At 27.6% G+C, this 26,648-nt stretch overlaps 1 protein-coding gene across 1 annotated transcript in view; it reads left to right on the top strand.

The window, feature by feature from the left end:
* Window positions 1–15,444, top strand: part of LOC100211878 (probable ATP-dependent RNA helicase DDX10) — a 78,342-nt gene extending 62,898 nt beyond the window's left edge. The window contains exons 17-21 of the mRNA XM_065792591.1: window positions 10,799–11,017; window positions 11,128–11,250; window positions 14,159–14,356; window positions 14,470–14,537; window positions 15,242–15,444. Coding sequence (XP_065648663.1) covers window positions 10,799–11,017; window positions 11,128–11,250; window positions 14,159–14,356; window positions 14,470–14,537; window positions 15,242–15,362 — 729 coding nt within the window. The 3' untranslated portion in view covers window positions 15,363–15,444. The remainder of the gene's footprint in view (window positions 1–10,798; window positions 11,018–11,127; window positions 11,251–14,158; window positions 14,357–14,469; window positions 14,538–15,241) is intronic.
* The last annotated feature ends 11,204 nt before the right edge of the window (window positions 15,445–26,648 follow it).

The following is a 26,648-nucleotide window of genomic DNA, read 5'->3' as shown; positions in this document are numbered from 1 at the left end:
GTTTGTCTTTCAAATGGTTTATCTTCTTCTACACGTTTAATAATTCCATATATAGTCGATCTTGATAAGTTTTCTGCTTCAAAATGAGAAACAGTGAATGATTTAGGTTTATCTGAATTTTCTTGATAAAACTAATACACACGTTTTCTCTGGAGCTCTTTGTTTGACGTCATTTTTAATGCTAAATTTAAAATACTTATATAAAAGTTAATATATATTTCAAAAGAAGAATAAATTTGCTACATTTTAAAAATTGTTTGAAAAAATAAGTATTAGTTGCATATAGAAATATGGTGTAAGCAATTTTGTCCAGATTTTTAGTACTCACCCGTTATGGAAGAACAATTTGAAAAACAGCGGGAAAATGCTCTCCTACTATTTGGTTGTACATACATAAACGTGACAAACATTTGACAGCTTTGAACAAAGATGGCTCACAGTCAATGTTAATGTGCTATGCTCTTGTCTATTTTTTTGAGTTTTCTTCTGCAATTCGTTAAGGAGATGCTGTAATAAAGTTAATTTTAAAAGGTAAGTACCATTTATTTTCAGGTTACATGGTTTATTTTGATACTAGTTAAAAGTTATTTATTATCTGTTTACTGCCATCTGTAGTCAGTTATGGAGGTGGTCATATATTGGATCAGAACATTGAAATAATTAAGTAATTGACCAGGGGTGGTCGATTACTCAGTTATTTCTTTGTTTATCTTAACTCATCGTAACATTCATGTTTTATTTTTGTTTAGCAAACTACACTTGTTTTTATATTCTTAACGTAATAATTTAGGTTTATCTAATAGATAACCAGGAGGTCAAACACTAAAACAATGTGTTAACTTCTGAATCCATTTTTTTTTTGTATTGTTTTAGATTCATTATGTCTGCAATAAAAGGTCAATTTCGAAAATACTCAGAGAAAATGATGAAGGAAGCCATCCAAGATGTAAGAAATAATAAGAGGAAATAGTTATTGCTAACTGGGTCCTAAAAATGGTCAAAGCAGGGTTCTCTGTAACTGTTAAACAACCTCAATATAATGTATAGCGGTTGGTGAATGACCTTGGTAGAGACAAGTCTTTTACTAACAACCGTCCTGGGAGGATATGGATCCACAGATTTTTAAGAAGAAATGAAAGTATATCTAAATGTCTAAGCCAAAACTTAACAGTTTTCCGTGCATCAGTGACACAGGACATTATTTTATGGTGGTTCATGGAAGTTAAGGAATACTTAAAAAAAGGAGATATTTTACAAGTCTTGATGGACCCCTTACGGTATTTTAATTACAATGAGACTGCCTTTTTTCTTAAGCCAAAAGGAACTAAACTTCATGCAAGAAAGGGAGTGAAGACAATATATCAACAAGTTAATTCAGATGACAGGGAGTGTCTCACAGTACTGATTACTGGCAATGGCAGTGTTGTAACACCATTAGTGATCTACAAATAAGAGGGGCTGCCTGTGGAAATAACGCTAAACTTTCCTTCCAGTTTGGCACTAGGAAAAAGTGATTCCGGTTTGATGCAGTTGGAACTATTTTATGATTTCTTGGCAAACTTTTTTCACCCTTGGCTTAAAGTATATAATTCTTCCTGTTATTTTATTTGTTGATGGACATGTTTCCCATTTAAATATGCAAACAAGTCAGTTCTGCAATCAAAATGGGATTATTTTGGTGGCTTTATATCCTAATGCTACACACATTTTACAGCCTATGGATGTTTCAGTGTTTCACGCATTTAAAGAAAATTGGAAGCAACATGTTTATGAGTGGTGTAGCAATCATTTAGGTGACTGCATCTTGAAAAAAGATTTTGCTAAACTGCTAAAAGAAATAATGGATAAGCATGTTACTCATTCTGTGTTGGCCAACAGTTTCCGCAAGTGTGGACTCTATCCTTGGGATCCAACCGTACCGAGGGTTCCAGGAAATAAAAATAAATTTACTGTGCAGAATGATGTGCCAAATGAAAACATACATTCATGTCTGAAATATGTTAGCCAGGTATTGCAATTATTGAATGAGAGTAGGGAAAGAAAAATTTTATTTATTTGAGCAATCTACAATTAATTGGGAAAGGGATCCTTCTGACAGATCACTTTTCCTATTGTGGAAGAAAACTGAGTTAGAAGTTAAAAGTCTTTCTCCCATAGTTAAAGGCAATGAAGGTGCTACAATAGCAGGATCATCACATAATGTCCCCCATAGTCGAAAACAATGAAGACACCACAATCACAGGACCATTAAATGTACTGTTTCCCATAGTTGATTTCAATAAAGATACCGTAATTGCAAGACCATTACATGTACTGTCTCCCATAGTTGAAGGCAATGAAGATACCATAATCGCAAGACCATCAAATGTAGTATCTCCCATAGTTGAAAAAAATGAAGATACTGCAATCGCTGGACAGTCAAGTATATCATCTCTGTTTAAAAAATACAGATTCTGTCCCCCTGTTGTTGGCTAGAAAATGCCACAGAAGAAAAACCCAAAAGAAAGAATACCTGTTTTAGTGTCTGGGGAACATGGGGAACAATTGCATTTCCAAAAGAAAATCAAAAAAAAATGAACTAGAAAGACAGAAACAAGAAAGAGCAGCCGGAAAAAAAAAGTAAGGAAAAAGTAAAGAAAATGAAACGGTATGAAGAGTCTGATTCAGACTCATCTATTTCTACTCCTGAGCTAAGCGATAATTAAGATTCTAAATGATATAAATATTCTTCAGATGAAGATTTAATTATGCTGAAAACGGATGACTTTGTAATTGTAGAGTATGAAGGGAGTCATTTTTCGGGAAAAGTAGTTCAAGTTGTAGTAATGGCTACGAGATAGCACAATGGTTCAGAGTAGAATTTCTTCCATTTCTTATCGTTGGCCAGATAAGGAAGATAATCTTTTATATTTAAGCAAGCAAATACAAAGGAAAATTCTTCCTCCAAACTTGTGTTTTTGACATGGATCATACCTTATACCGAAAATGAATGTTTATTTGATATTTCATATGTAATAAAATTTTGTATTTGTTGACATAAAATGTCAACATTTAAATTAAAATGTCGTCTTTGATGTGTTCCCGATGTGGGTCATACCTTATACCAGAAATGAATGCTTACTCATTATTTTATTTTTAATAAAATGTTGTATTTGTGTTGCATCGTTTAAAAAATATATAATATTTTTGTGCGATGTTAGATTAACTGAATTAAAATTAAAAAATCACAGCTTTCATTTTTCTCTCATTTAACATATGGTCAACTACTAAAGCAAAGGACAGTCAAATATTGAGTTGTTGTTTTTTTAGATGGTCAATTACTAACGCAAAATCATGTTTTAAAAAAACGGCTACTAAAACATAGAAAAATTTTTGTAAAATATTGTTTAACAGTATGCTAAAAGATAGTATGGTAAGTTATTAGAACTATTCAGACTATATAATTGGCAAACAATCTTAAAGATATGGCAGTCATACTGAATTTTTTCTCTTAAACAGTCAATTACTGGTACCGTTACCTAGGTTTCAAAATAAATTGCCTTAGTTTAAAAATAAATAAATCTGTATACAGTAGCCAGCTGTATACAGATTTATTTGTTATAGCAAAATAGACAAAAATATGTACAAAGATATAGTTAAGGATGTTATGCTACCACATGCTAAAGCCAAAATGCCTCGAGAAAGGATGTTTTAGCAGGACAATGACCCAAACCACACTTCAACTTTTGTAAAAAAAAAATTTTCAAAACCAAAGAAATTTGATTAATCCAATAGCCTTAGCAAAGTCCTGACCTTAATTCTATTGAATGTCTATGTAAGCTCATTGATCGAAAAATTTCAGGTCGAAAACCAACAAGTAACTCTGAAACAAGAATGGGGAAAAATCAAAATTATTGTGATTATGAAGCTGGTGGACTCAATGCCAAAGTAATTTAATTTAAATAATGCATTTTCAATTTAAAAAATGTTTAAAAAAAAAATCTAGTTCAAGTTTTTTTTTTGTTCGGATACTTTTGCATGCGCATTAGAACTAAAATTAGATTGCTTGGTTTAGTAAAAAATTATTTGTTTTTAGATTTGTAATCAATTTTTTGACATTTCAGTGAAAATTTGAAAGAAATTCATTCAAAAGTTATCTCAAGTTATGCTCTTGTCCAGTTACTTTTGCACGCTACTGTAGTTGTATTTCATATATAATAAAAAGAAAAAGATTATTGTTCAGTCTTTTTTTGTCACAAGAGTTTATGAGGAAGATTTGTAACAATTTGTAACAAGGTTTTAAAACATCAAAGTGTTGCTCTCTTGCTTGTCGAGATGAAAAAAAAAATCTTTCAAATTTGTTGTGTGTAAATGTTTTTTTGTTTTTTTTAAATAATTCACAAAAGAATAAAGGTTGTCTTTTTAAGCATAGAAATGTTAACTTTTCTAAATAAAGTTAATATGGTGTATTATCAAATATAAACTATTAGTAACAATGTTCATTAAGATCATTTTCATATTAACTATTATTACCTCGAAAACATGCTGTTTCTATTATTTATATTCAATAAACTAAAATGTTTGTACTAGTGATGTACCGATGGCAAAGACCATCGGTACATCACTAGTACAAACATTTTAGTTTATTAAGATTGTGGTACATTTTAGTTTATTAAGATTGTGTAGTACACTAGTACAAACATTTTAGTTTATTAAGATTGTGGCTAATAATGGTTTTAATGTATTTATATAAGAGTATTATAATGATATTAAGAATGTAAAATATATATATAACCTGTACCTATACATAAGCAGTGACTAGGCCTACTAGCCTGTGCCATTGGTAACCAGCAACCATTGAATCGGTTTAACCATCGGCTGATTAAATGGTTGATTAATCGGCATTGGCATTAGCTAATATAGCCAAACCAAACTGGTGCATAGGCGCACCTTATATATGCAAATTGTATAATATTAATATATTGCCTTTATATACATACATTAAACCATATTATTAGTCTCAATCGGCCTTTGCTATCGGTGCATCGCTAATTTTTATTATTTTACACTAATTTACTCAAAATTTAAAATTAAAACTGTTTTATTTGCTGAAAAGTTTATAATTATGTTTAATTAACTAAATGATAATAATAAATAACAAATAATAGTTAATAACAAATAATAATTGTTATGTTTAATTAAATAAACATAATTATAAACTAAATAAATTAAATAATTAAAAAAAAAATTTGGTCTCGCATTGAGGGTAAGCCTAATATTCAACATATAATTAATGAGTTTAAAATTAAATTATTTATAATTTGAATGATATTCTCATGCTAAGAACCACTCACCACTACTAACTCTGTTGTTTTCAATATAGTTGTGCCAATTAGTTGATTAGTAAATCTATGTAGCATTTCTTTTTTGATTATTTATTTTTATTTAGTATCTAATTTAAGTTGTTTACAAAAGTTAGTATAATAGGAAAACTACCTTGGATTGAATTGTAGAAGATAAATCGAAAGTTTATAAAACAACAAAAAACTTTGAAAGTTAAGAAAACATGTTCTTGTATTTCTTGATTAAGCGCAAGGCAAAGTAAAATGTTTACAAAACTCAATCATATCAGTTGAAGTCATTTGGTGAGATGCTAGATATAGAGGACAAAAGAAATTCAGTGTTCAGATTTTTAATGCTAATGGTTAAGAAAATGCAAAATATTGCTAGAGAAGGTTTTTTTTAAGATATTTACATACATAAAATGTTTATTAGATGTTTACATACATAATATACAAAATATAAAGCAGTGTATTTATCAATAACTTGTAGTTTGGTTTTAGGTCAAAAAAGATAACAATAGATGCAATATTTATTGTAAGGTTAGTTCAAGAAAGTTTTTGGAAAAGAAAAAATGTGTGTGGATCTGGTCCTTGAAAAAGTTTTTGGCAATATGAAGAGAGGTAGTGTGGTATTTAAGTGTTAAAGAATTGTTGGTAGCAGTTATCATGGCCATGTATGAAAATCTCACAGCAGAAATCATAACAAAAGATGGACTGAGTTTAAGAGTAAAGGTTGGCAGATATTAGTGATTGGTAGGTATCAAAGGGTTGGTAGATATCTGTGTGTGACTGTGTATCATTAGGGAAGGTTAAGGTGGTTTAGGCATTGTAGAGCATAAAGGCCTAGATGATTAGGTACACGGCTATCTAAAACACAGGCCTATTAGTCGTGCAAACCGTAAAAATAACTGGAGGCCGATTAATTCACAAATATTTGCAGAAGGTTAAATATAGTTGCTTAAAATTGGAAGAAGAAAAAATATTTATTGAGACTTATTATGCCTTTAAAGTGTTGTGTTGCGAATTGCTCTACTAATTATTTAACAGATAAAAAAAAGTGTGCTGTTTACAGATTACCAAAAGATCCAGAAGATCGTAGAAAGTGGCTATCTGCTATTCCAAGAAGCAACATTCCTGATAGCAAATACACTGTTGTATGTTCTGAACATTGGCCTATAAATTTCAAAAAAATAAATGTTTATGGTAAAGAAAGACCCTCTTCTCCACCTTCTGTTTTTAATTGTGTTAAGTCCAGCGTTGTACCAATTGCACCTTCAAAGTCAAGAATTACAACTTCATCAACTTCTGGTGCAAGAAGTGTACAAGCTGATCAACTTGAAACTTTTAAAGCGATGGACTATTTGAGTTTCAATGATGCGATTATTCATTACCAAAAAAAAATCCCAAAAGATTTATTAAAGTGTATAGTTGTATAGTGTATAGTTGTCTACAAATGTGATGAAAAAATTTGTTTTCAATCAACTGAATTTTACTGTGGTTTACCAAAGTAAGATAAGCTTTCTTTAAATTATTATAAATTTATAAAAAAAATTTAATTAATTGTTACTGATTTTCTTATTTGATTTTTTATAGGTTCATACTAAATCTTTCTTCTAAATTAAAATATGAGATGTATCATTGTGGATGCTTATGCTATGTAACAAGTTAGTCAAAAAATCATGTAACTATTTTAGACAAATGGTCGAATTTGGCTGAAGCTATAAGATATTTGACTAATATTGAGTTATCTATAAAAAAACAAGTTATTGTAGAAAGTTTATCTTCTATGAAAGTCTTAAGTATTGGAGATACACTGTATTCTTCAAACACTATTGTTCGAGCTTTTGAATATTTTTCTGTTTCAAGAGCACTTTATAAGCGAATTCGAAATGATTATCAGCTTCCCAGTGTTTCTACTCTACAAAAATTGACATCAAAAGCTTCAAAATTAAACAATGATGAATTTATTTTGCATGTTTTTTGCAAACTTACTAACCGACAACGACAGTGTATTTTAATAGTTGATGAAGTATATGTTAAAGCTTCATTAACTTATCACGGTGGAGAACTTTTTGGGAAATCTTTTAATCTACCAGACAAATTAGCAAAAACAATATTTGCTGTTATGATTAAATGTCTTTTTGGTGGACCCACTTTTATAGTATGCATGATTCCAGTATGTTGTCTTGATTCAGATTTTCAGTATGAAGTAGTTGATTCTATACTTGGATCAATTTCAAATGCAAATGGAAGTTGTGTTGCGATTATATGTGACAATAATAAAGTCAATGTAAAGTTTTTCTCTCTCTTTGAAACTTTAGAAGAGAAACCATGGCTGACTAAAAATAACATTTTTTTACTTTACGATTACGTTCATATATGGAAAAACATAAGAAATAATTGGATTACTGAAAAAACATAAGAAATTCAATTTAAGGATGATGGTGATAATTTAATTGCAAGGTGGAGTGATCTTAAGAACCTTTACAACTTAGAAAGTAAGACACTTGTGACTCTTTCACGTTTAAATACAGCTTCTATCTTTCCAAAACCTGTTGAGCGACAAAATGTTTCTTTGTGTTTGAGAGTTTTTGTGATGAAACTCTTTCTGCCTTATCAACACATCCTAAAATAGACCAAACCAATGTTAAAGGAACTGTTGTATTTCTGAAAATGTTTATAGACACATGGAAAATTATTAATGTTCACAAACTGGGTGATGATAAAAAGTTAAGAGACCCATTGCGCTCTGTCATAAATTCGACTGATGATCTTCGTCTGCAACAGATACTTTCATTATCACAAATCTGTGAAGATATGGATTGCCATAATGGAAAAAATAGAATTAAAACATTGACTGTTGAAACATCTAAAGCGAAAGTCCATACCTTAAAAAGACTAGTTGAGTTAGCAAAATATTTGTTAAGTACATCACACGAATTTGTAAAACTTGGTGACTTTACATCTGACCCTATTGAAAAGGCATTTAGTAAGTTACGTCAAGGTGCTGGTGGTGCTTATTTTATTTCGGTTCAACAAGTTTTAGAAAAAACTAAAATTGAGCACTCAAAACTACTTTTACAATATGATTCAGACTTTTGTGAGCTTCATGTTGGTCATACTTGCATGAACTGTCAGAGGCAACTAACACAAAAGGAAAGTGAAATATTTGATTCTTTGAAAATATTAGAGTCTAGTTTAACTGACACTGTTAAAATGGCTTTAGTATACATTGCTGGTTACCTTAAATTTAAGATTGGTTATGAAGATCTTGACACTGATACATATTCATATTGTAATGAGTATGGTGCTTATCTCTTAGACTTAGATAGAGGTGGTTTAACGAAGCCAACTGACATTTTAAGTCAATTTACTTTCTTTTGTTATATACTTTTTATTGCACTGGATATGACTTTGCCAGTTTGTTTGCATTCCTTATCATACTACATTCAATCAATCAACAATTTTTTTTTTGGTTATTTTAAGAATAATAAGTGTATGAAAAGTTGTAAAATTTTGTCAAATATTTTTTTAAATAATTATTCAAAGCTAAACACTCCACGCTCTTACAAGGAGCCAGCTCAAAAAATTTTAAAACTGAGTGATTAAATTAAAACTTGTGTTGTTCTTGTTGTTTGACTTATATAAAACTCTTTTGAATAAATTATGTTTCATTGAAATTTGGTAATATTTTTTCTTTAATAAATATAAAATAAGTATGCCTTTAGTTAACAAATTAGATAACAATTGTACCTTTAGTTGACAAATTAGATAACAATTGTAATTTGTTAAAATAATTTTATAAATCAAAATAAAGCCTAAATTAAATTTTTACTAATCGGCCTCCAGTTATTTTTACGGTTTGCACGATTAATAGGCCTGTGTTTTAGATAGCCGTGATTAGGTATCAGCATTTCTTTTACTAACTAAACTTACAGTTTAGTTAGTAAAAGAAATGAGTAAAATATTTCTACTTATTTCTTTTACTAACTAAACTGCATAGAATAAATAATTTCAGCTTTATTTTGCAAAAGAAAATATTTTATTATTATTATCATACAAGCGTAGTTAATAATTCTATTTTTTTTTTTAAATAATTAAACAATCAAGTTTTAATAAATCTTTGGTTTAGTACAGGAATAATTGCCAAAACAAATAAAAACAATTACATATATTTGTTCATGATTGTTCAAGAGCTTTTTCTCTTATTTTTAGTAACAAAAGAACCCCATTGCAGGGTAATTTTTTTTTTTTTTTTGCGCATTCTATCACCAAATTAAAAGAATATATACCATCATTGATGTTTTTATTGGGGTCATCCAACAATTTGAGGTTATTTTTTTACAACTTTGAGGTTGAGTTGATTAATTTATTATTCAACAAAAACTAACAAAATTTAAGTAACTTTTCTATTTAAGAGAAATTCACTTCAATACTGGCAGCAAAAAACACAAACATATTCCAATAACAGAATTTTTTATAACTTGAGGTTATGTTGTTGTGAACAGCTGATTTTACTTCTGAATTAGCCTAAAATTAACTCAAATATTTAGCTTTAAAAAAATAAGTTGCTTATACAAAACGGTGGAATTAAAAAAAGTTGCCTGTATAGAGGTTGCTTATAGAGAGAGGTTGCTTATATAGAGCGTTCACTGTATATATATTATATATATATTTATATTATTGTAGAAGAATTCAATATTTTATATATATATATATAGATATATATATATATATATATATATATATATATATATATATATAGTTTTTGTCAATCAACCTAATTCAATATAATCCATCTCACATTATCAAAATAAGCTAAATCAATAGTTTAATCAAGCTTATTTCATGATCATACAGAATTTTATTTTCGTCTATGCACATCTTTTATTTGTATTTCTACACTAAAGTAAATTTTTTTTGGAGCGCAAAATATGTGTGGGTCAGTTTCCCTACAATTTCTTAAAATCTAATTTCTTGGCGCGTTTTCTCCTCATATGTTATTGTATTATTAACTTTGAAAGTAAATTACTACATATTATGTTATTATTTATTTTATTTACTTTTAAAGTAAATTATTATATCTTTTTGTATTATTTATCAAATTTTAAAGTAAATTATTATATGTTATTGTATTGTTTATTAACTTTTAAATTAAATTAGTATATGTTATTATATTGCATTATTTATTCTTATTTATTATTCTTTTATTTACTCTTTTACATAGTCAAGATAATAAAAAATATTTATCTTTATTTATTTCGTCATAAAAAAAAAGAAGAATACTATGCCAGGTTATATAAATATAATCTACATAACCAGGGCTTAAAGAAGACAATATTTGCCTTATCACTATGCCCCCACAAAGTCCGATTTATGAAGATTAAAAATCAGTTGAAAGTGTTTTTTTTATTTTTTTTTTTTTTTTTTTTTTTTTTGAAGTATCTTATTTAATTTCTGTTCACAATTTCTATTAGAAACTTGTTAAAAAGATTGGTCCTATTGACAATTCAAAAAATATCAATGGTTCCAAGAACAGAACACAAAAAGAGCATGTGGGGATTGAAGTACTTAGTAGAAAAAATGATAACAAAGGCTCGTTAGTAGAGAAAAGTGCATTTCACATAAACAGTGAAAGTGAAGATGATGTTTTGGTAAAAAAGTCTGTGGAACTGCACCATGTTGATCTTGATGAAGTAATGAGCCATTTTGTTTTCAAAAGATTTTGTAGGTATTCAGTAAAACTATTATTCTGTTTATAAATAAAAATGTTGATTTAAAAAAAAAAAATTTAATGTGATTTTAGGAGTTAGATGTTGAACCTGCAGTTACTAGGAAAAAAAAGATTACCAAAGCAAGCATGGCAAAAAAAGTAATTCGAAAGAATATCAAAGTTAATACAAAGATAACTTTTAATGATGAAGGAGAAGTATGAATTATTTTTGTTTACTCCTAGTTAAGTTTTTTAAATATATTATTAATTTTTTTTTTTTTTCAAAGCTGATTTGGGCATTAGATCTTGAGTTCAAACCAACCATTTCTGATTCAGCATGTCTTTTCTCATTATAGTGTTTGTTTACTAGAATAATAAATGTTTTGAGAGGACTGTTTCAAGCTTTATAGATAAAATTGTAAACCTGTAACACAGCCAATTTTACCTATAAACTTTTTTATAAATAAAATTGGCAGTATTACAGGTTTATAGTTGCATCACTCCATATTAAATCATATTGGAGAAAATGCCACACAATTAGTATGAAATAATTAAAGTTTTAGAATTAAAATAAATAAAATTTAAGAGTTGGATCTAAAAGATCTTATTTAAAAAAAGACATAAGATTTTATGGTTTATATGAATTTTTACAATAATCATTGATCTGCAAAGATATTTTAAAAACTTTAAAAGTCAACTAAAAGATCTGCAAATCAAGATCCAAAATTCATTATATGGATCTATTATATTTAAAACTATTAAATTTGTTTAAGAACTAAAGCGTGTACACGAAATAAATGTGAAAGTAGAAAAACAACTTTAAAAAAGTACTCCTCAATTTTTATTTCAAAGTAATAATTTTAATACAATAATATAAGATCAAACATTAAAAAAAAAATTAATTGTTCCTGTGGGAATCTAATAAAATTTCGAGCTTTTGCTTTAGTCGTACCCATAAGCTTGCGCACAGAATAAGAATCAAAACTATTTGATGCTTTTTTAAATGATATTATAATATCTTTAATGTTTCGCAAAACTTTTTTTTTTTTTTTTTATTTTTCTTTTAATAATAGTCCAGTACTTTTCAATAACTCTCAATTCTGGGCAGTTTGGAGGATTTTCTGTTTTAGGCACAAATTTCACATTATTCTTTTGATACCATTCCATAGCCAGTTTACAATAATGAATTGAAGCTAAATCAGGCCAGAACACAGGTCTGTTATTGTGTGATTTAATGAGAGGTAAAAGGCGTTTTTGTAAACATTAACATATATTTGACCAGAAAGTGTGGACTGAGAAATATAAGATGTTGATTTTTTGCCACAACTGCAAATAGCTTGCCAAATCAAAGCTTTTTTAGCAAACATGTCATGTTTTATGTATTTTAATTTCTTATCTGCTTTTCCTCTATATTTTGGAATATATCTTGTTGATGATTGTACTTGATATAAGTTTCATCATCTTCGATAATACAGAAATTTTTAGAAATAAAATTGTCATAGAACTTTTTACTGCGGGTTCTTGCACTTTTTTTGTTGAGTTTCAGAATGCTTGGGCACTTTTTGTGCTTTGAAAGAAGGAAAACCAAGTTTGTTTCTAACTTTTGAAACAAAACTATGAGAAAATCCATATATTTTTGCGCGTTCCCTTAGTGAAGGGCTTGGGTTATTCTTAAAACTGTTAACTAGTTTTATATCTTTAAAACCTTCCTTTTTCTTCCACCACCAGATTTGCATTTGATCGATTTTGTTTGAGAAAAACGTTGAATAACATGACTAACGGTGTATAGATGTATTTGCAACAATTTTGCTATCAAATTGTAGCTACTATTAGGATTTTGTAAATATTTGTGCATAATTTTTTCTCTTACGTCTTCTTCTTTTGTCATTTTTAAAACTAATTTCAAGTTAAATCCAAAAACTAAAAACATATTTAACATATTTTTTTGAAACCACAACACGTTGTAAACAAAAAACAAAACGATTAAAAAGATTTTAATACAACCATTGAAAAAAAATGACGCGCTTATTCTTTCACATTTATTTCGTGTACACGCTTTATTTTCTTCTAAAAATTTCTTTAAATAAAAATAAAAAAAAATAAAAATAAGTTCCAATGAGTACATCAAAATTAGTTCAAATCAATTTTTTATTAACTAGTTGTTGTTTTTTCCAATCTTGATTTACTACTTAAATCGTTAAATTCACTTAATTTCATGTAGAGAGAAAAGTTAAAGTGTTTCAATCATTTTTTTAAACAATTGTAAATTGTGAATAAAATAGTGTTTTTTTTTTGTTTTGTTTTTTCGGTCCATGATTTAGATGGGTTTCCATAATGCCACCTTATTTAAATACGGCATGGAGTGGTTTAAGAGTTTTTACTATCGGTTGCCCTTAGGCTAATTCTTGATAAAATAATTTCATTTTTTTATCAAAATATTTTTAACTTTCCTAAAATTATATTTTAAATAGAGTTTCTTCAGCCCGTTAACTGCCATTAACATGTTGCTTTTGAATGGGCTGCATTAGTTTCCCTACAGAAATGAAAAAAATGTGTGCACTAGCAATAAAGCTTGAAAATAAATAAATAAATCTTATATTGTACATGTGCAATTGATAAAAATTCCTTATTGTTCTTTACTCCAATATGATGCCTTTGCCCATAAAAAATGTTTAGATGTTTTAGGGATCAGATCTGCGAACAACCAATTATTCGCTATAATTGACCTTAGTAAAATAAATAGATCAGACAAGTAGATTTTATTTTACATAATATCGCTATTTGTTATTTTTATATTTTTTTATATTAAATAAAAGTATTTAAGATATTGACTCGGTAGGTTGTCTTTGATGCAATTTAGTTTTTGAAGTATTTAAAAGAGCTTTTTGCTTAAAGAATGAACAAAGTTAATTCAAAAGATTTTACATTTAATTAATTTAAAAGTAGTAGATTTTACATTTAAGACGATTAAAACAATAAATTCAAGATAAAATAACGTTTAAATTGTTTATAACTACCTGCTTGGAGAAGTTGAATATTATATGCTGCAAATATCAGATAAATTTAAGAAAAGTAGGTTTAGTTGTTTATGTCAACTAATTTATTTTTGTTTCTTTGTTCAAAGGTAGATATTGATCCTAATCATGTATCAGTAGAGCCAGTAGACATTTCTTCGGAGGCTGGCGGTATAGACGTAGAAAAGGCCAAATTTCGTATGAAAGAACAAGATAAGATTGATCGAGCTATAGAAAGAGCAAGAATAAAAAAGAAACATAAAGAAATAAAGAAGAAAGAGAAAGAAGAACGAGTTGGATTGTCGGAGGTAAATTTTTTTCTTTCAAACTCTATTGTTAATGCAATTACAAAATCGTGATGCAAATAAGATTTTAAATAGTGAATTTAACTTTTAATCAATTTAAATTCTAATGCTTTAAGGGGAGAAGAGTAACTCTTGGAGCATCAGATGATAGTGATAGAGATGTTAGTTCTGATGAAGACTCAAGGTTCTTTTATTTTTGTATTTTTCTTGTTTTACAATGTACAATGGTGATATAAAGAATTTCATATAAAATAAAAATTTCATTTTATAACAAAATATTATTTGTATTTTGGCACAAAATAATTTTTACATAATTTGTGTTTAGCCATAACTTTGTATTTTAATACGCTTTATGCATAACTTTGGCACTTCAAAATATTTTTCGTTAACCTTATCAATTTTTACGTACTTGCTTGTAACTTGGATACTTTTAAATGTTCTTTTATAATTTTTAATATCCAAATTTACGTCTATTTTTAGTATATTTGGCTCTTTATGATTTTAAGTTTAATAATTTGAATCCTAAATTCGTTTGTTCATTTGCTGCATATCCTAGTCATGTTAGGTATTTGAGAGATTAAAAAAATGGATCTAAGGCAACTTTGTTTTTATTAATACAGACTTTTTAACTTTCTTAAAGGCTTTTTAATTTATCAATTTTTATTTAATATAATTTTATTTAAAAAAGACCTGCTTTGAGGGTCAATTTGACCCGTAAAATATCAAATTGACATTTTACGGGTCAAATTGCTAACATTGTAGTTTTTACAAAAAAATCGAAGTGGCGTAAAAGTTATGGCAAAATCCAAATCAAATAAAATCTTCTAAATAACTTTTTTCATGACTAAATTATGTTAAAAATTTTTATATGTTTTCTTATAATCTCAGTGCGTTTCGTCCACCAAAAAAACAAAAAGTAGAATATGCAGATGATGAAACAATTGATGCTAATGAAAGTACAGTACTCGAAGACGAAGAACTCGCCCTGCATTTACTAGCTGCATCTTGAAAGATTAATAATGTTGAAAGATGTAATAATAATGTTGAAAGATGTATTAATAATGTTGAAAGATATATTAATAATGTTGAAAGATGTATTTACTAGCTGCATCTTGAAAGATAATGTTGAAAGATAATAATGTTGAAAGATTAATAATGTTGAATTTGATATTTAAAAGTAAATATAAAAGTTTTTTTTCAAATTAATGTCAAGAATAAAGTTAATAAATCTGAGTGATTTATCGTTTTGGTATTTAAAAATTTTCGAAATTTATTCTTAAGGTGTTATCCTGAGTATAAATTTTCATTTTAAGGCTATATTTTAATATATTTTTAGGCTATATATAAAACAAAATTATAAACAGTTATAATAATTATAGACATATTGAACAATTTACTTTATTGCTTTTACAATTTGCGTGTGTGTGTGTGTGTGCACCTTTGATCATGGGATCAAAGGTGAATAAATGCATTAGGATCGAGGACGCTAACTCGCTCCATTTTTACAAAAATTCTTTTTTTTTATCATATTAGATGCTTCTATAGCTTCTATACCAAAAGCAACTATACAAGAGCTGAATAGTTTAGTTACAAAATGATAACTCAAAAAATATTAAAGATGTGAGGTTCCTTGTAAAAGTAAATAAAATTACTTTTTGTCGTCGAAATTTAACTTTTTAGAAATTAATTTAATAGTGGTATATTCTTCAACCAAAACACAATTAATTTTGAAGATACAATATTTTTAACACGCTGGTTATCAGCCCTCTTCAATAAGTTATGTAAGGATCAAAGGTGCTTACGGTTCAAGGGTGCAAGTTCTCCTCTACAATCTCCTTCGTCTTTAACTCCAATTTGACCCAAATAATTAACCTGTAAAAACATACAACCTGGCAATAATTAAAGTTACTTTTGATTAGACTTAAATTATTGTAGAATCGCATTTACTATAAACCTTTAAAAAGTTTTTTGTTTTAAATACGTAATTTGTATAAAGATATCATACAAAATGCATAAACGGATCATAAAAAAATATTTACTATTTGCTTAAGTATTTTCTTGTCTTTTAATTTTTCTTCAAGATTACTTAAATTCTCTACTGCTTTAAGTGGCAATGACACTCTGTCAGGCAAGTCATTAACTGACATATCTATGCTACTCTTTCTAATTATGCTTAAAATTAAATTTGAAGTGTTTTATAGTTCACTAAGTTGCACTTCAATGCTTGCCAATCGTGCAAATAATATCTGCATATTTTTATGGGATACAATTATATCTTGAAACAATAAAGTTAATAATATTCTTAAGAAATTATACAACAAACTACATATAACATTTAGAAATTATGAAAGTAAATGCAGCATTCACTAATAAAGCAAATAAAATTAAAGACGGAAGGGCAACATTTTTAATTATAAAAATATAAACTTGCTGATGGATTCATAATATTTTTATGAATTATGGAATTTGCTGGTGTGCATTCAATTTCTGACACTGACACAAAATAGTTCTCGTTAATGCTTGAGATACAAACTGCACTGTAAAACAAAAAAATTTATATTAAAACAATGTTTGTAAATAATTTTTTTTTAATATTTTTATTATGAATATTTATTATAATACAACTTTTTGAAATAATATCATCCATAAAAATAGTGTGTTACCATAGTCTATTAGACAATCTTAGTAAACATTTATATAATGAATAATAATGAACCATCGGCAACTGTTAAAACTTTAAACTCATGCGAATATTATGTTTTCTTTCCTGAGTTGATTTTAAATGGATATCAAAGTTGGTGTAAGCTTTGATATGTTGATTATTGCACTATAAAATGTTCATTAACATTCTGACTTTTTGACCGTAATGTATGAAATATATTACGAATAATATATAAAATATGAAAAAGTATAATATATGAAAGTCTTTAAAAATTGTAAAAGTTAAAGATATGAATAAAGATTTCCAATCATCAGACAAAAGCACTTTTGAATTAAGACTTACCATTTAATAAACTTTTTTCATTTAACTTCTCAGAGCAAACATTGAACTTCTGCAAAGAGTTTGGAATTACAAGTAAATCTCAAAGTTTATTAATGTTTTTTGTATAATTATATGAAATTGAGGATAAATCATTATTAAAATAATCTGAAGAATCATCTTCACCAAGATATACACAAGCTTTTTTTTCAATCTTTATTTAGACTGATCATTTTCGTTGTCTTTCTTTTTTTGTCTCCAGATCAGAAGTTTAGTTTTCTGCTAAGTTCAATCTTGTATTGCTATAAAAATCTATAAATCAATTCATTAATAATTAAGTTATAACTAAAGTTAATGGACAAACTTAACGTTGCTAACTGTTGTACGGAAACTAAATATAAACGGTATCAAATAAAATCAATTAAAAACTAATAAAACCAAGAATAATGTCCCTCTGCCTCAGAAAGATGGAATATTCACAGGGTTTGATTTAAATCGATTTATTTACATCAGTTGATTTAAATTGATTTAAATCATGATTTAAATTGGACGAATAAAAATCACGATTTAAATTGACTTTTTTTATTTTAATTGTTTTTAACGATTATTTGTTGATTTATCCCCAAGTTCGAGTTAATCTCATTATTCAATCAATTATTATAGACTAGTCATTGGTCTTAAATAATAATAAAATGTCTGGCAATATTAGAAAGCTCTACATAAGTAGAATTTAGATTCTAATGACATCACTTTTTGTACACTGTACTAACATGTTGGTAGATAGAGTTTCACAATCAAACAGAAAAAATCAAATAAAAGAAACATATTTAAAATGTTTAACATCAGCTTCTAACAACTGCAATGCCACTGTAATAGTCATATATAAAATTTTATATCTAATGACACTAGTGATAAACAATTTGCAGTTATTATTAAAACATTTATGAACTAAAAATTAAACTATTATGAATGATTTAAGAAAAAAAAACTTTTTTTTTCAATAATTATTACTGTATGACATTTCAAATGTTTGATTTTTTTAATAAAGAAGACATTTTAAATGTCTCCTTTATCAAATAAATCAAACTTTTGAAATGTCAATACAGTAATAAGTATTGAAAAAAAAAAAAAAAAAACTGTAAGAACCTACACAAAAATAATTTGATGATTACCATTATTTTTACATTGATAATTTAGATTGAAGTAAAATGTTATAAGCACATTATTTAAATGTTAATTAATATTTTATTATTTAAAAAAAATAAAACATTAAGTCACGAAAACCTCTTGAAGTTGACTTCTTTTGAGGTAACTTTCTAAGATTCTAAAGATTTCTTAGAAGGTTAATAAATATAGCCTGTTTTGTTAATTTTTATAATTTAAAAAAATGGAAAGATAGTATCAAAACCTTTCTTTATTTTGTCAAACGATACCATTTTTTTTTTAAATGTTGTGCAACAAGTTTTAAAAATATACCTATAAAATGATCCCCAACTACATTGGCCGAATATTGACTCAACAGCGCATTAGTATAAAAACAGATTTTTATAGTAAAATATTGAGCCGGTACTACATTGGCCAAATGTTGACCTAACACGATAAGTACAATATTTGCAAAAAACCGATTTGCTGAATTGAAATATCACGCCGAAAAAAACATTGGCTAAATGTTTGCACAACGGAATAAGTTTGTTAAAATTTATGTTGGGCCTATGTCAGCTTGCGTTCTGAGCAGATATATTATCAAGAACATCAAATGCTGAAGATAATTTAGCAAAACATCATTATAAGTAATAGTTGCAATTTATACAGTCATTTCAACAACAGTTTATAGATAAATAAATATTTAGGGGAACAGTTTCAAAATAATTTATTTAAACGCTCTATATCCAACCGAATAAAATTGTAAATATTAACAGAAGTGCGAATCGGTATTTCGCACATAAGCCAATCTTTACAAATTCTTTTAGCGTTCTTATGCCAGTTTGAATTTAATGCCGATTCGTTCTTACGCCAATATTTGCAAATTCTTTTGGCGCCATTATGCTGATTTGCATTTATGCAAATGTTTGGAAATTTTTTTAGCGTATTTATGCTAGTTCGCACTTGTGCCAGTTTTTGCAACTAATTTGTACTTTTGACAGTTTGCACTTACGTCATTTGCACTTATGAAATTTGCTCTTTTTTAGTTGTCCAATCTATATAAGTTTCTGGTTTTGAATTACAGAGCAGCCGTGGCGTAGTGGTTAGAGCACTTGCCTGTAAAAAAAAACACACACCATTATAGCATCATTTATATTTGAGTCAGATTACGAAACACCACAATCAAAAGCATCATTTATATTAAATGTTAACATAGCTTCTCGTCCTCTGCCTTCCTCTCTGTAAATACCAAAACTCTGTGCGCATTAATTTCTTTACTATTTATACCATATTTGTTTTGTTTGTTATCAGGATAATCCTTTATCAGGAGAAGAAAAAAATTATCTGAAAATGTACAACCACTGCAAGAAATTTGAAAAACAAAGAAATTACTGAACGTCTTGGTTGACCATGATACAATAAAAGTTTTGTATTATAAATACAAGTTTTAAGATTTTTCCTACTTGAAAAACAGTTTGCTGTATTTGTAGCAAAATGTTTAATTAATTAAATTGTAGTTATTAGAATATAAGTGACATTAAACTTTCTTTTTTTTATTTTTTATTTTGTTGATATTATTTACTTTCCAACCAATCATATTAAATATAATGGGTTAGATACAAAATTAGAAAGTACAAAAGACTTTTTATCTCAAAAAATGTATTTTGTTAAAAAACAATAAAAATAATGACAGTTAAATAGTGCTATAAAAGCAGTTATTTTTAACATTTTGACCAATAAAAGCTTGAAACATTACTAAAAGAATAAATTAAATAACTAAACGTTATAAATTGGCCGTCCCAGGGCTGTTTCAAGTAACTTAATTAATTATATAATTGTTTAAACTTGGCTTAAATACTTGATTCGAATACTTAAGTAAATTTATATTACTTAAGAGGTATTCCATGAGAAAGTGGGACAAATTTTTAAGATTTGTAACCTATCATCTCAGATTTTCTTCATACTTTGTAAAAATGGTCACTATATAACATAGACAACCTTGCAAAATTTTAGCACTGATATCAAATGGGTTTCGGAGATTTTATTATTTAAAAATCAGCTATTTTTAGTAGTTTTTTTTGTTTGGAGGCCATTTTGATTTTACTATAGTTTTTGTTTTCCAAGTGTTCAACTAAACATTATGATGAAAATTAGCACCAGTATTGTTTTTAGGACGAGAAATCAGAATATGAAATTTGTTTTGAATGAAAATATTTAGAACTATATCAATATAGGGATTGTACTTCGCCTATAGCGGTTTTTGAAATTTTAACAAAGGTGGAAAGCAGGCCTGGTAACCATGATAACATTAATTTTTTGTGAAATTTTTAAAAAATTTTTTAAATAGATGTTTTAATGAGTGCTTTGGTGCAAAGTTGAGAGATGGGTTTTAGAAAATTTGTTGTAAAAATATAGGAGTATTATGTGAAAAAATAAGTATTATAGGTCTGTGTTCATGATTTCTTTTTAAATTAATTAACATTGACAGCTTTCATTAGTCATCAAAAGATATACAAAAGAATACTCATTTAACCTATTATTTAAAGAAACTTTAGTTCAATTAAATATTTCTTCTTTAAATAAATTTTTGCTTTTTCATTAATGACATATTATGTCATTTTTTACTAAAACAGAAGAGACACTCAATATTAAAACGTTAAGCCTTAGTATTAGTCTGACATTTTGCTAGCTATTGTTCTTTCTCTAAAGTTAATCATTAAAATGAAAAAAACAAGTTGTATAATCAAAATTAAAAAATAAATATTTAATATCATATTTAAAAATACTTTGAACAAAAGTTTTCTCCATTTTAAATAAATGTATATGTCTGTGTAATTTTGTGTTTATTTTTAGTTGAATAAAAAATTAAATGGACAAGATTTTGTGTACTGTCATAAAATGGTGTATACTAAATCAACTGGATTGAAAGGTTTATCAAGCTATTCAGAATTATTATGGATATCTGGGCTATCAATATTAAACGTTAATGTTAAAATCTGTTTACTTACAGGACCACAGTGGCGAAGTTGATTTTCTGGAACAAACATTTTTTGATAAAGATATAGAAATTGCACAAGAAAAAGAACTTATAAACACCAGTTTTTATAAATTAGATGTATCACCAATAGAATTTCATGGGGTTCCACAACACGCTAAAATTTCTCAAGGGAAAAGAAAATTAATGCAAGCTGTTGAAAAGAAGTCAAAGAAGCTATCAGTTATCCTCAATGTTAACGCAACAGACCTGAAAAATGATGCTACTAAAGAGCCCAATGTTGAACATCAGAAGAAAGCTGAAAATCTAGATAAACTGATACTTCCAATGCAAGAAAAACTAAAAACGGCAGCAGAAGGTAAAAGATTCAGATTTTGACATTGGTTCCAGACTCATGAAAATTATTAAGGAAATCGTTAAGGAAAGTAGGTGAAGTATTTAATATATCAAAGTCAACCATAACTAAACCAAGAAAACTTAAACTTGAAAATGGAATATTAACACTTCCAGAGAAGTCTTAAGCTAAAGAAGCTTCTATGGTAATGATCAGTGTAGTCGGCAGTTGCCAGGTTATATATATTATTTAATTTATTTAATATACATATTTAGCTCATTTAAATGCTATTTAATCACAATAAAAATTACAATAAAGAGAGTTCAGATTCCGCGAAACTACTATTTACAACCATCCCTTTTCTTTTATGCGCTTCACAACTAACTTCTTGAATGCTTTCTTGTCTAGCAACTTCGATTCATTCGGTAATTTATTGTATAATTTTATACCGTTGCAAAGGATTGACTTTTATCCACTTTTCTTATTTTGAATTTTTAAGTGATACTTTGCTGCATTTCTTGTGCAATAATTATGCATTTCACTGTTTATTTTACAAAATTCTTGGAAGGCATCCATTTTCTGTAATTGAATTGTATTGTGTATAAATGTCAATACTTTCACTTGAATATTTTCTTTTACAGATAGCCAGTCTAATCGAACCAACATGTCTTTACTATGTGTGAACCAGTCACATTTCAAGTCACGTTCTCATAGCTTTGTTTTGTAACTTCTGAAGTATTTTTATATCATTTATACTTGCATCTAAGAATAATGAAGCACAACATTGAAAATGAGGTGCAATAATTGTATTAAAAATTAACGTTTTTGTTCACCTAGTCAGATATTTAGCAACTCTGGTAAAATACCCAGTAATCTTAGCAATTTTATCTGCAATATATTTAATATGTTCAGAAAAATTCAACATATTGTCAATTTTAATACCCAGGTATTTGACACATTCACTGAATTTAACTATTTCATTTTCCAACATGATATATATGTTAGGATATTTTACAATGATACTCAAGTATTTCACTTTAGAGCTTGTAATCAGCATACCCATTGACTTACTTGCATTCAGTTTCAGTCCATTTCCACTAAACCAGGTAGCAACTATTTCCAAGTCTAAATTTAATTTCATCATAGATTCTTTGTAGTTATTACCTTCTATGCAAACTAATGTGTCATCTGCAAAGAGGTTGATGTTTACATATCTGGTACAACTGTTAATATCATTCATGTATATTATGAATCCTAGCACTGTATGGGTCCTAGCACTGTTATGGGTCCTAGCACTGACCCCTGAGGCACACCAACGTCACAGAGTATTTCCGATGATAACTGATCGCCGATTCTTACTCTTTGAGTTTTTCCTGTTGAGTAATTTTCAATCCATTGTAGAACAACGCCACTTACTTTATAACACTTTAATTTTTCAAACAATACTTCCCTATTGATGGTTTCAAATGCTCTCTTCAAGTCTAACATAACTGCGATGACAACACGTCATCATCAATTGCTGCCCTCCATTTTGAAATGAGTAACTGAACCGCTGTTTCAGTGGAGTGATTTCTTCTAAATACAAATTGATTTTCATTAAATAGCTTATTCTTTTCAAAATAAGTAGACAACTGCATATGCGCACATAGTTCAAGTATTTTTTCATGCACTGCTAACATATTTAGTGGTCTCATATCTTGTGGTAACTTGGGAGATATCACTTTTGGTATGGGCACTATAGTAGAACTTTTCCAAGTTTTACGTACAAAATCTGTTCTTAAAGATAAATTAATTATTTTCAGCAAATTTAAACTAATGACTGGGTAGACTTTTGAAAATTTGGTACACTCATATCTTCACACTTTTTTTGTCTTTTAAATCAATTAATCAACAAATACTATTTTGTCTGGTTGGTTTTTAGAAATTTCTCTGAGTTCATTCATTCCCTTTACATGATAAGGTATTTTTATGTGATCAGCAGCCACATATTTATTCGACTTTGTTATTGATTTTTTAATATCGATAATACTCTGAATGAGAAATTCATTGTATTTATCAGCAATGGATTTACTACTTGAATCCTCAAACTTGACATCTTCCCAAATATCAAATTGGGTTTTATATTTGATTCAGTTAAATTTTTTAAAGTCTTCCACATTGCAACACTATCACCTTTAAACATATCAATTTTAGTTTTATAGTAGTTGGCTTTCAATTTTCTCAATAGGTAGGTTTTGATATTTCTTAATTTTTTATAAATTTTGAATTGTTTGAAGCAACTTTCTTCACTTAAACCAAGTAATTTCATTGTTTTAAATTTACTCCATTCTAGGTTTACTTTTTTCTTATTGCCAATAACTTTGGATCGTTCATCCATTTATTATGGAAACTTTTATTAATATTTGTGATGGTTTTTGTTTGGACTTCCATGTTTATGGTTTCTTGAACACTACCAATGAACTGCTCAGCCATTTCATTGATACTTAGTTTCCTAAATTCCATCTCGTTTTCTTTAAGTTCAAATACCAACTCTTGATTTATTTTATTATAGTTAATTTTGTTATACAATTTAATATCTTTAGAACGAAGTAGCTTATTTTTCACATAACAATTCTTTTTTAAATTGTATTTAAACTGTATTAAATTGAATACTTGGACACAACCATTTCATGATCTGAGATTTTATGTGATTCATTTTGTATAATTTCAAGTAGTAAGTTACTTATAAACAGATCTATCACTGTACTTGAAGTTGGAGTAATTCTTGTAGGGATTGTATCATTATTGATTATTCTTAGACTTGATTTTCTTATTACTTTAATGAATCTTTCAGAATAAGGTGAGCTATTTACGTTTCTAATTGGATCAATATTAAAGTTAAAGTCACCCATAACTATGATATCTTTAGATTTATTTTCAATTACGTTCATCCACTTTTCATAAAAGTTTATAAATTCAACGTAATTGTTTCTTGAAGGTGATCTATAAACACAGCTTACCCAAATTGTTTTATTTAAAACTCTTAGCAAAACACTTATAACCCACCACTTCATTTCTACTACAATTTGTTTAAAATCCAAGATTTTGATATCTTCTTTAATCAAAAGTGTACACTCCCCAGTATGTAAACTAGAAGATAATACACTTTTAGATGAGTAATGATCAAATTTAATTTCATTATCAAAATATATATCTGTAACATGTGTTTCAGTTAAACCAATAACTTCAAGCCTATATTCCAATATTTAACAAAACACATTTAAATTCTCTAGTTACATTTGGTTGCTATTGTATCCTTGACTTAACTTTTTCTCTTACTTTATTGAATATCGGACATTGTCTCCCATTAAAATGGTCACATGGATGATTAGTATTATTTTCCTTGTTAAACAAGTAGCAATGGATGCATAAATTGTCTTGGTACTCACAATTATAAGATTCGTGGTTTCTTGCACAATATTTACAGGTAGGTTCATCATGTTTACAGTTTTTGGAAATATGTCCATAGCCTTGACAATTGTAACAAACAATGACATTTATATGATTACGAATCTGCACTACTTGCCAATACACTGATAATTTGCAATTTCTTTTCTGTTCTATGTAATTTTGTGTTTGTTCATCAACATCGAAGATAATCAATTCACTTGTTTTATTTCTAATGAATTTTCTCTTCACAATTTTCAAGCTATAGTTACATACATTTAATGAGATCTCATTTTCTTCTACAATTTCATTCTCAAGTTGCTCATTATTTTGATTTAAAGCCAAGTTCATTATTCGAACAGATATCTCTAATCTTATCAGTTTCTTTTTATTATCTTGATCATGATTGTGTATAACCACTTTATCGCCTATTTCTTCATGAATATGTTCAGCTAGTTTCTTCATCGTTTCAGGGTTTTCATATATTGTCTATGTCTATATTTTTTCTTATAAACTCCACTTTTTATTTTTTTATTTTTTACATTATGGATACAAGCTGGATAGTATCATACTTTTTATCTGGTGAAATCTGTCTAATAACCATTTCACTACAACATTTGCTATTTTTATTACTATTGGCTTCATTTGGTAAAATTCCTTCGGCTTCTAAATGTTGTTCTTTGATTTTTTTCTTCGTATTATTATTTTTTTTACTAATAACTTCATTCCATAAAATTCCTTCAATATCTTCTTCAGAAGCTTGTACATTTTGTAAAATATTTTTATCAGAAGCTTGTACATTTTGTAAAATATTTTTATTAGAAAGATAGAAGGGCATAATGTTATTTGACTCTTTTGGGAATTCACTAACTTGTTCTTTGACTAGGCATTGTAATCTAGTATTCAGTACTAACATAGATTTAATTTCATCATTGAGTTTCATATTTCATTAACTAAACACATTACCAAGTGTTGTTGTTTTCATTCATATTACTATTGTTTATTTTCCTTGGGCTTTTATTTATCATATTATCGTTATCTTTACATTCATTACAAAACCATTTTAAGTTTACAGAACGAACTGGTTCACATATAAATCTAAACTCATTTTTTGTAAGATAAGAACATTCTTAATGATACCAGGTAGCACACATTCCCTCGCATTTAATAGATTCGTGATTTTCTTCAATAATTTTTTCACATTCATTACATTTATATATGATATTTTGAGTATTATCATTATTCTGTGTATCTTTTTTTTTGATAGCGATTTTTTCTAGACTCTTCATCTTTCTCGTGTTTGGTTTACTTATATTAATTTTTTTCATTTTAAACTCATTTAATTTAAAAACTTATCTTCTTTTAATTTACTTCAAAACTGCATTTTTGAAAAAAGTTCAACAGCTTATATTTATAG

Source organism: Hydra vulgaris, chromosome 03 (assembly GCF_038396675.1).
Source record: "Hydra vulgaris chromosome 03, alternate assembly HydraT2T_AEP".
NCBI lineage: Eukaryota > Metazoa > Cnidaria > Hydrozoa > Anthoathecata > Hydridae > Hydra > Hydra vulgaris.
Note: the sequence above shows the minus strand (reverse complement) of the source record. Positions and strands in the feature narration are given on the sequence as shown.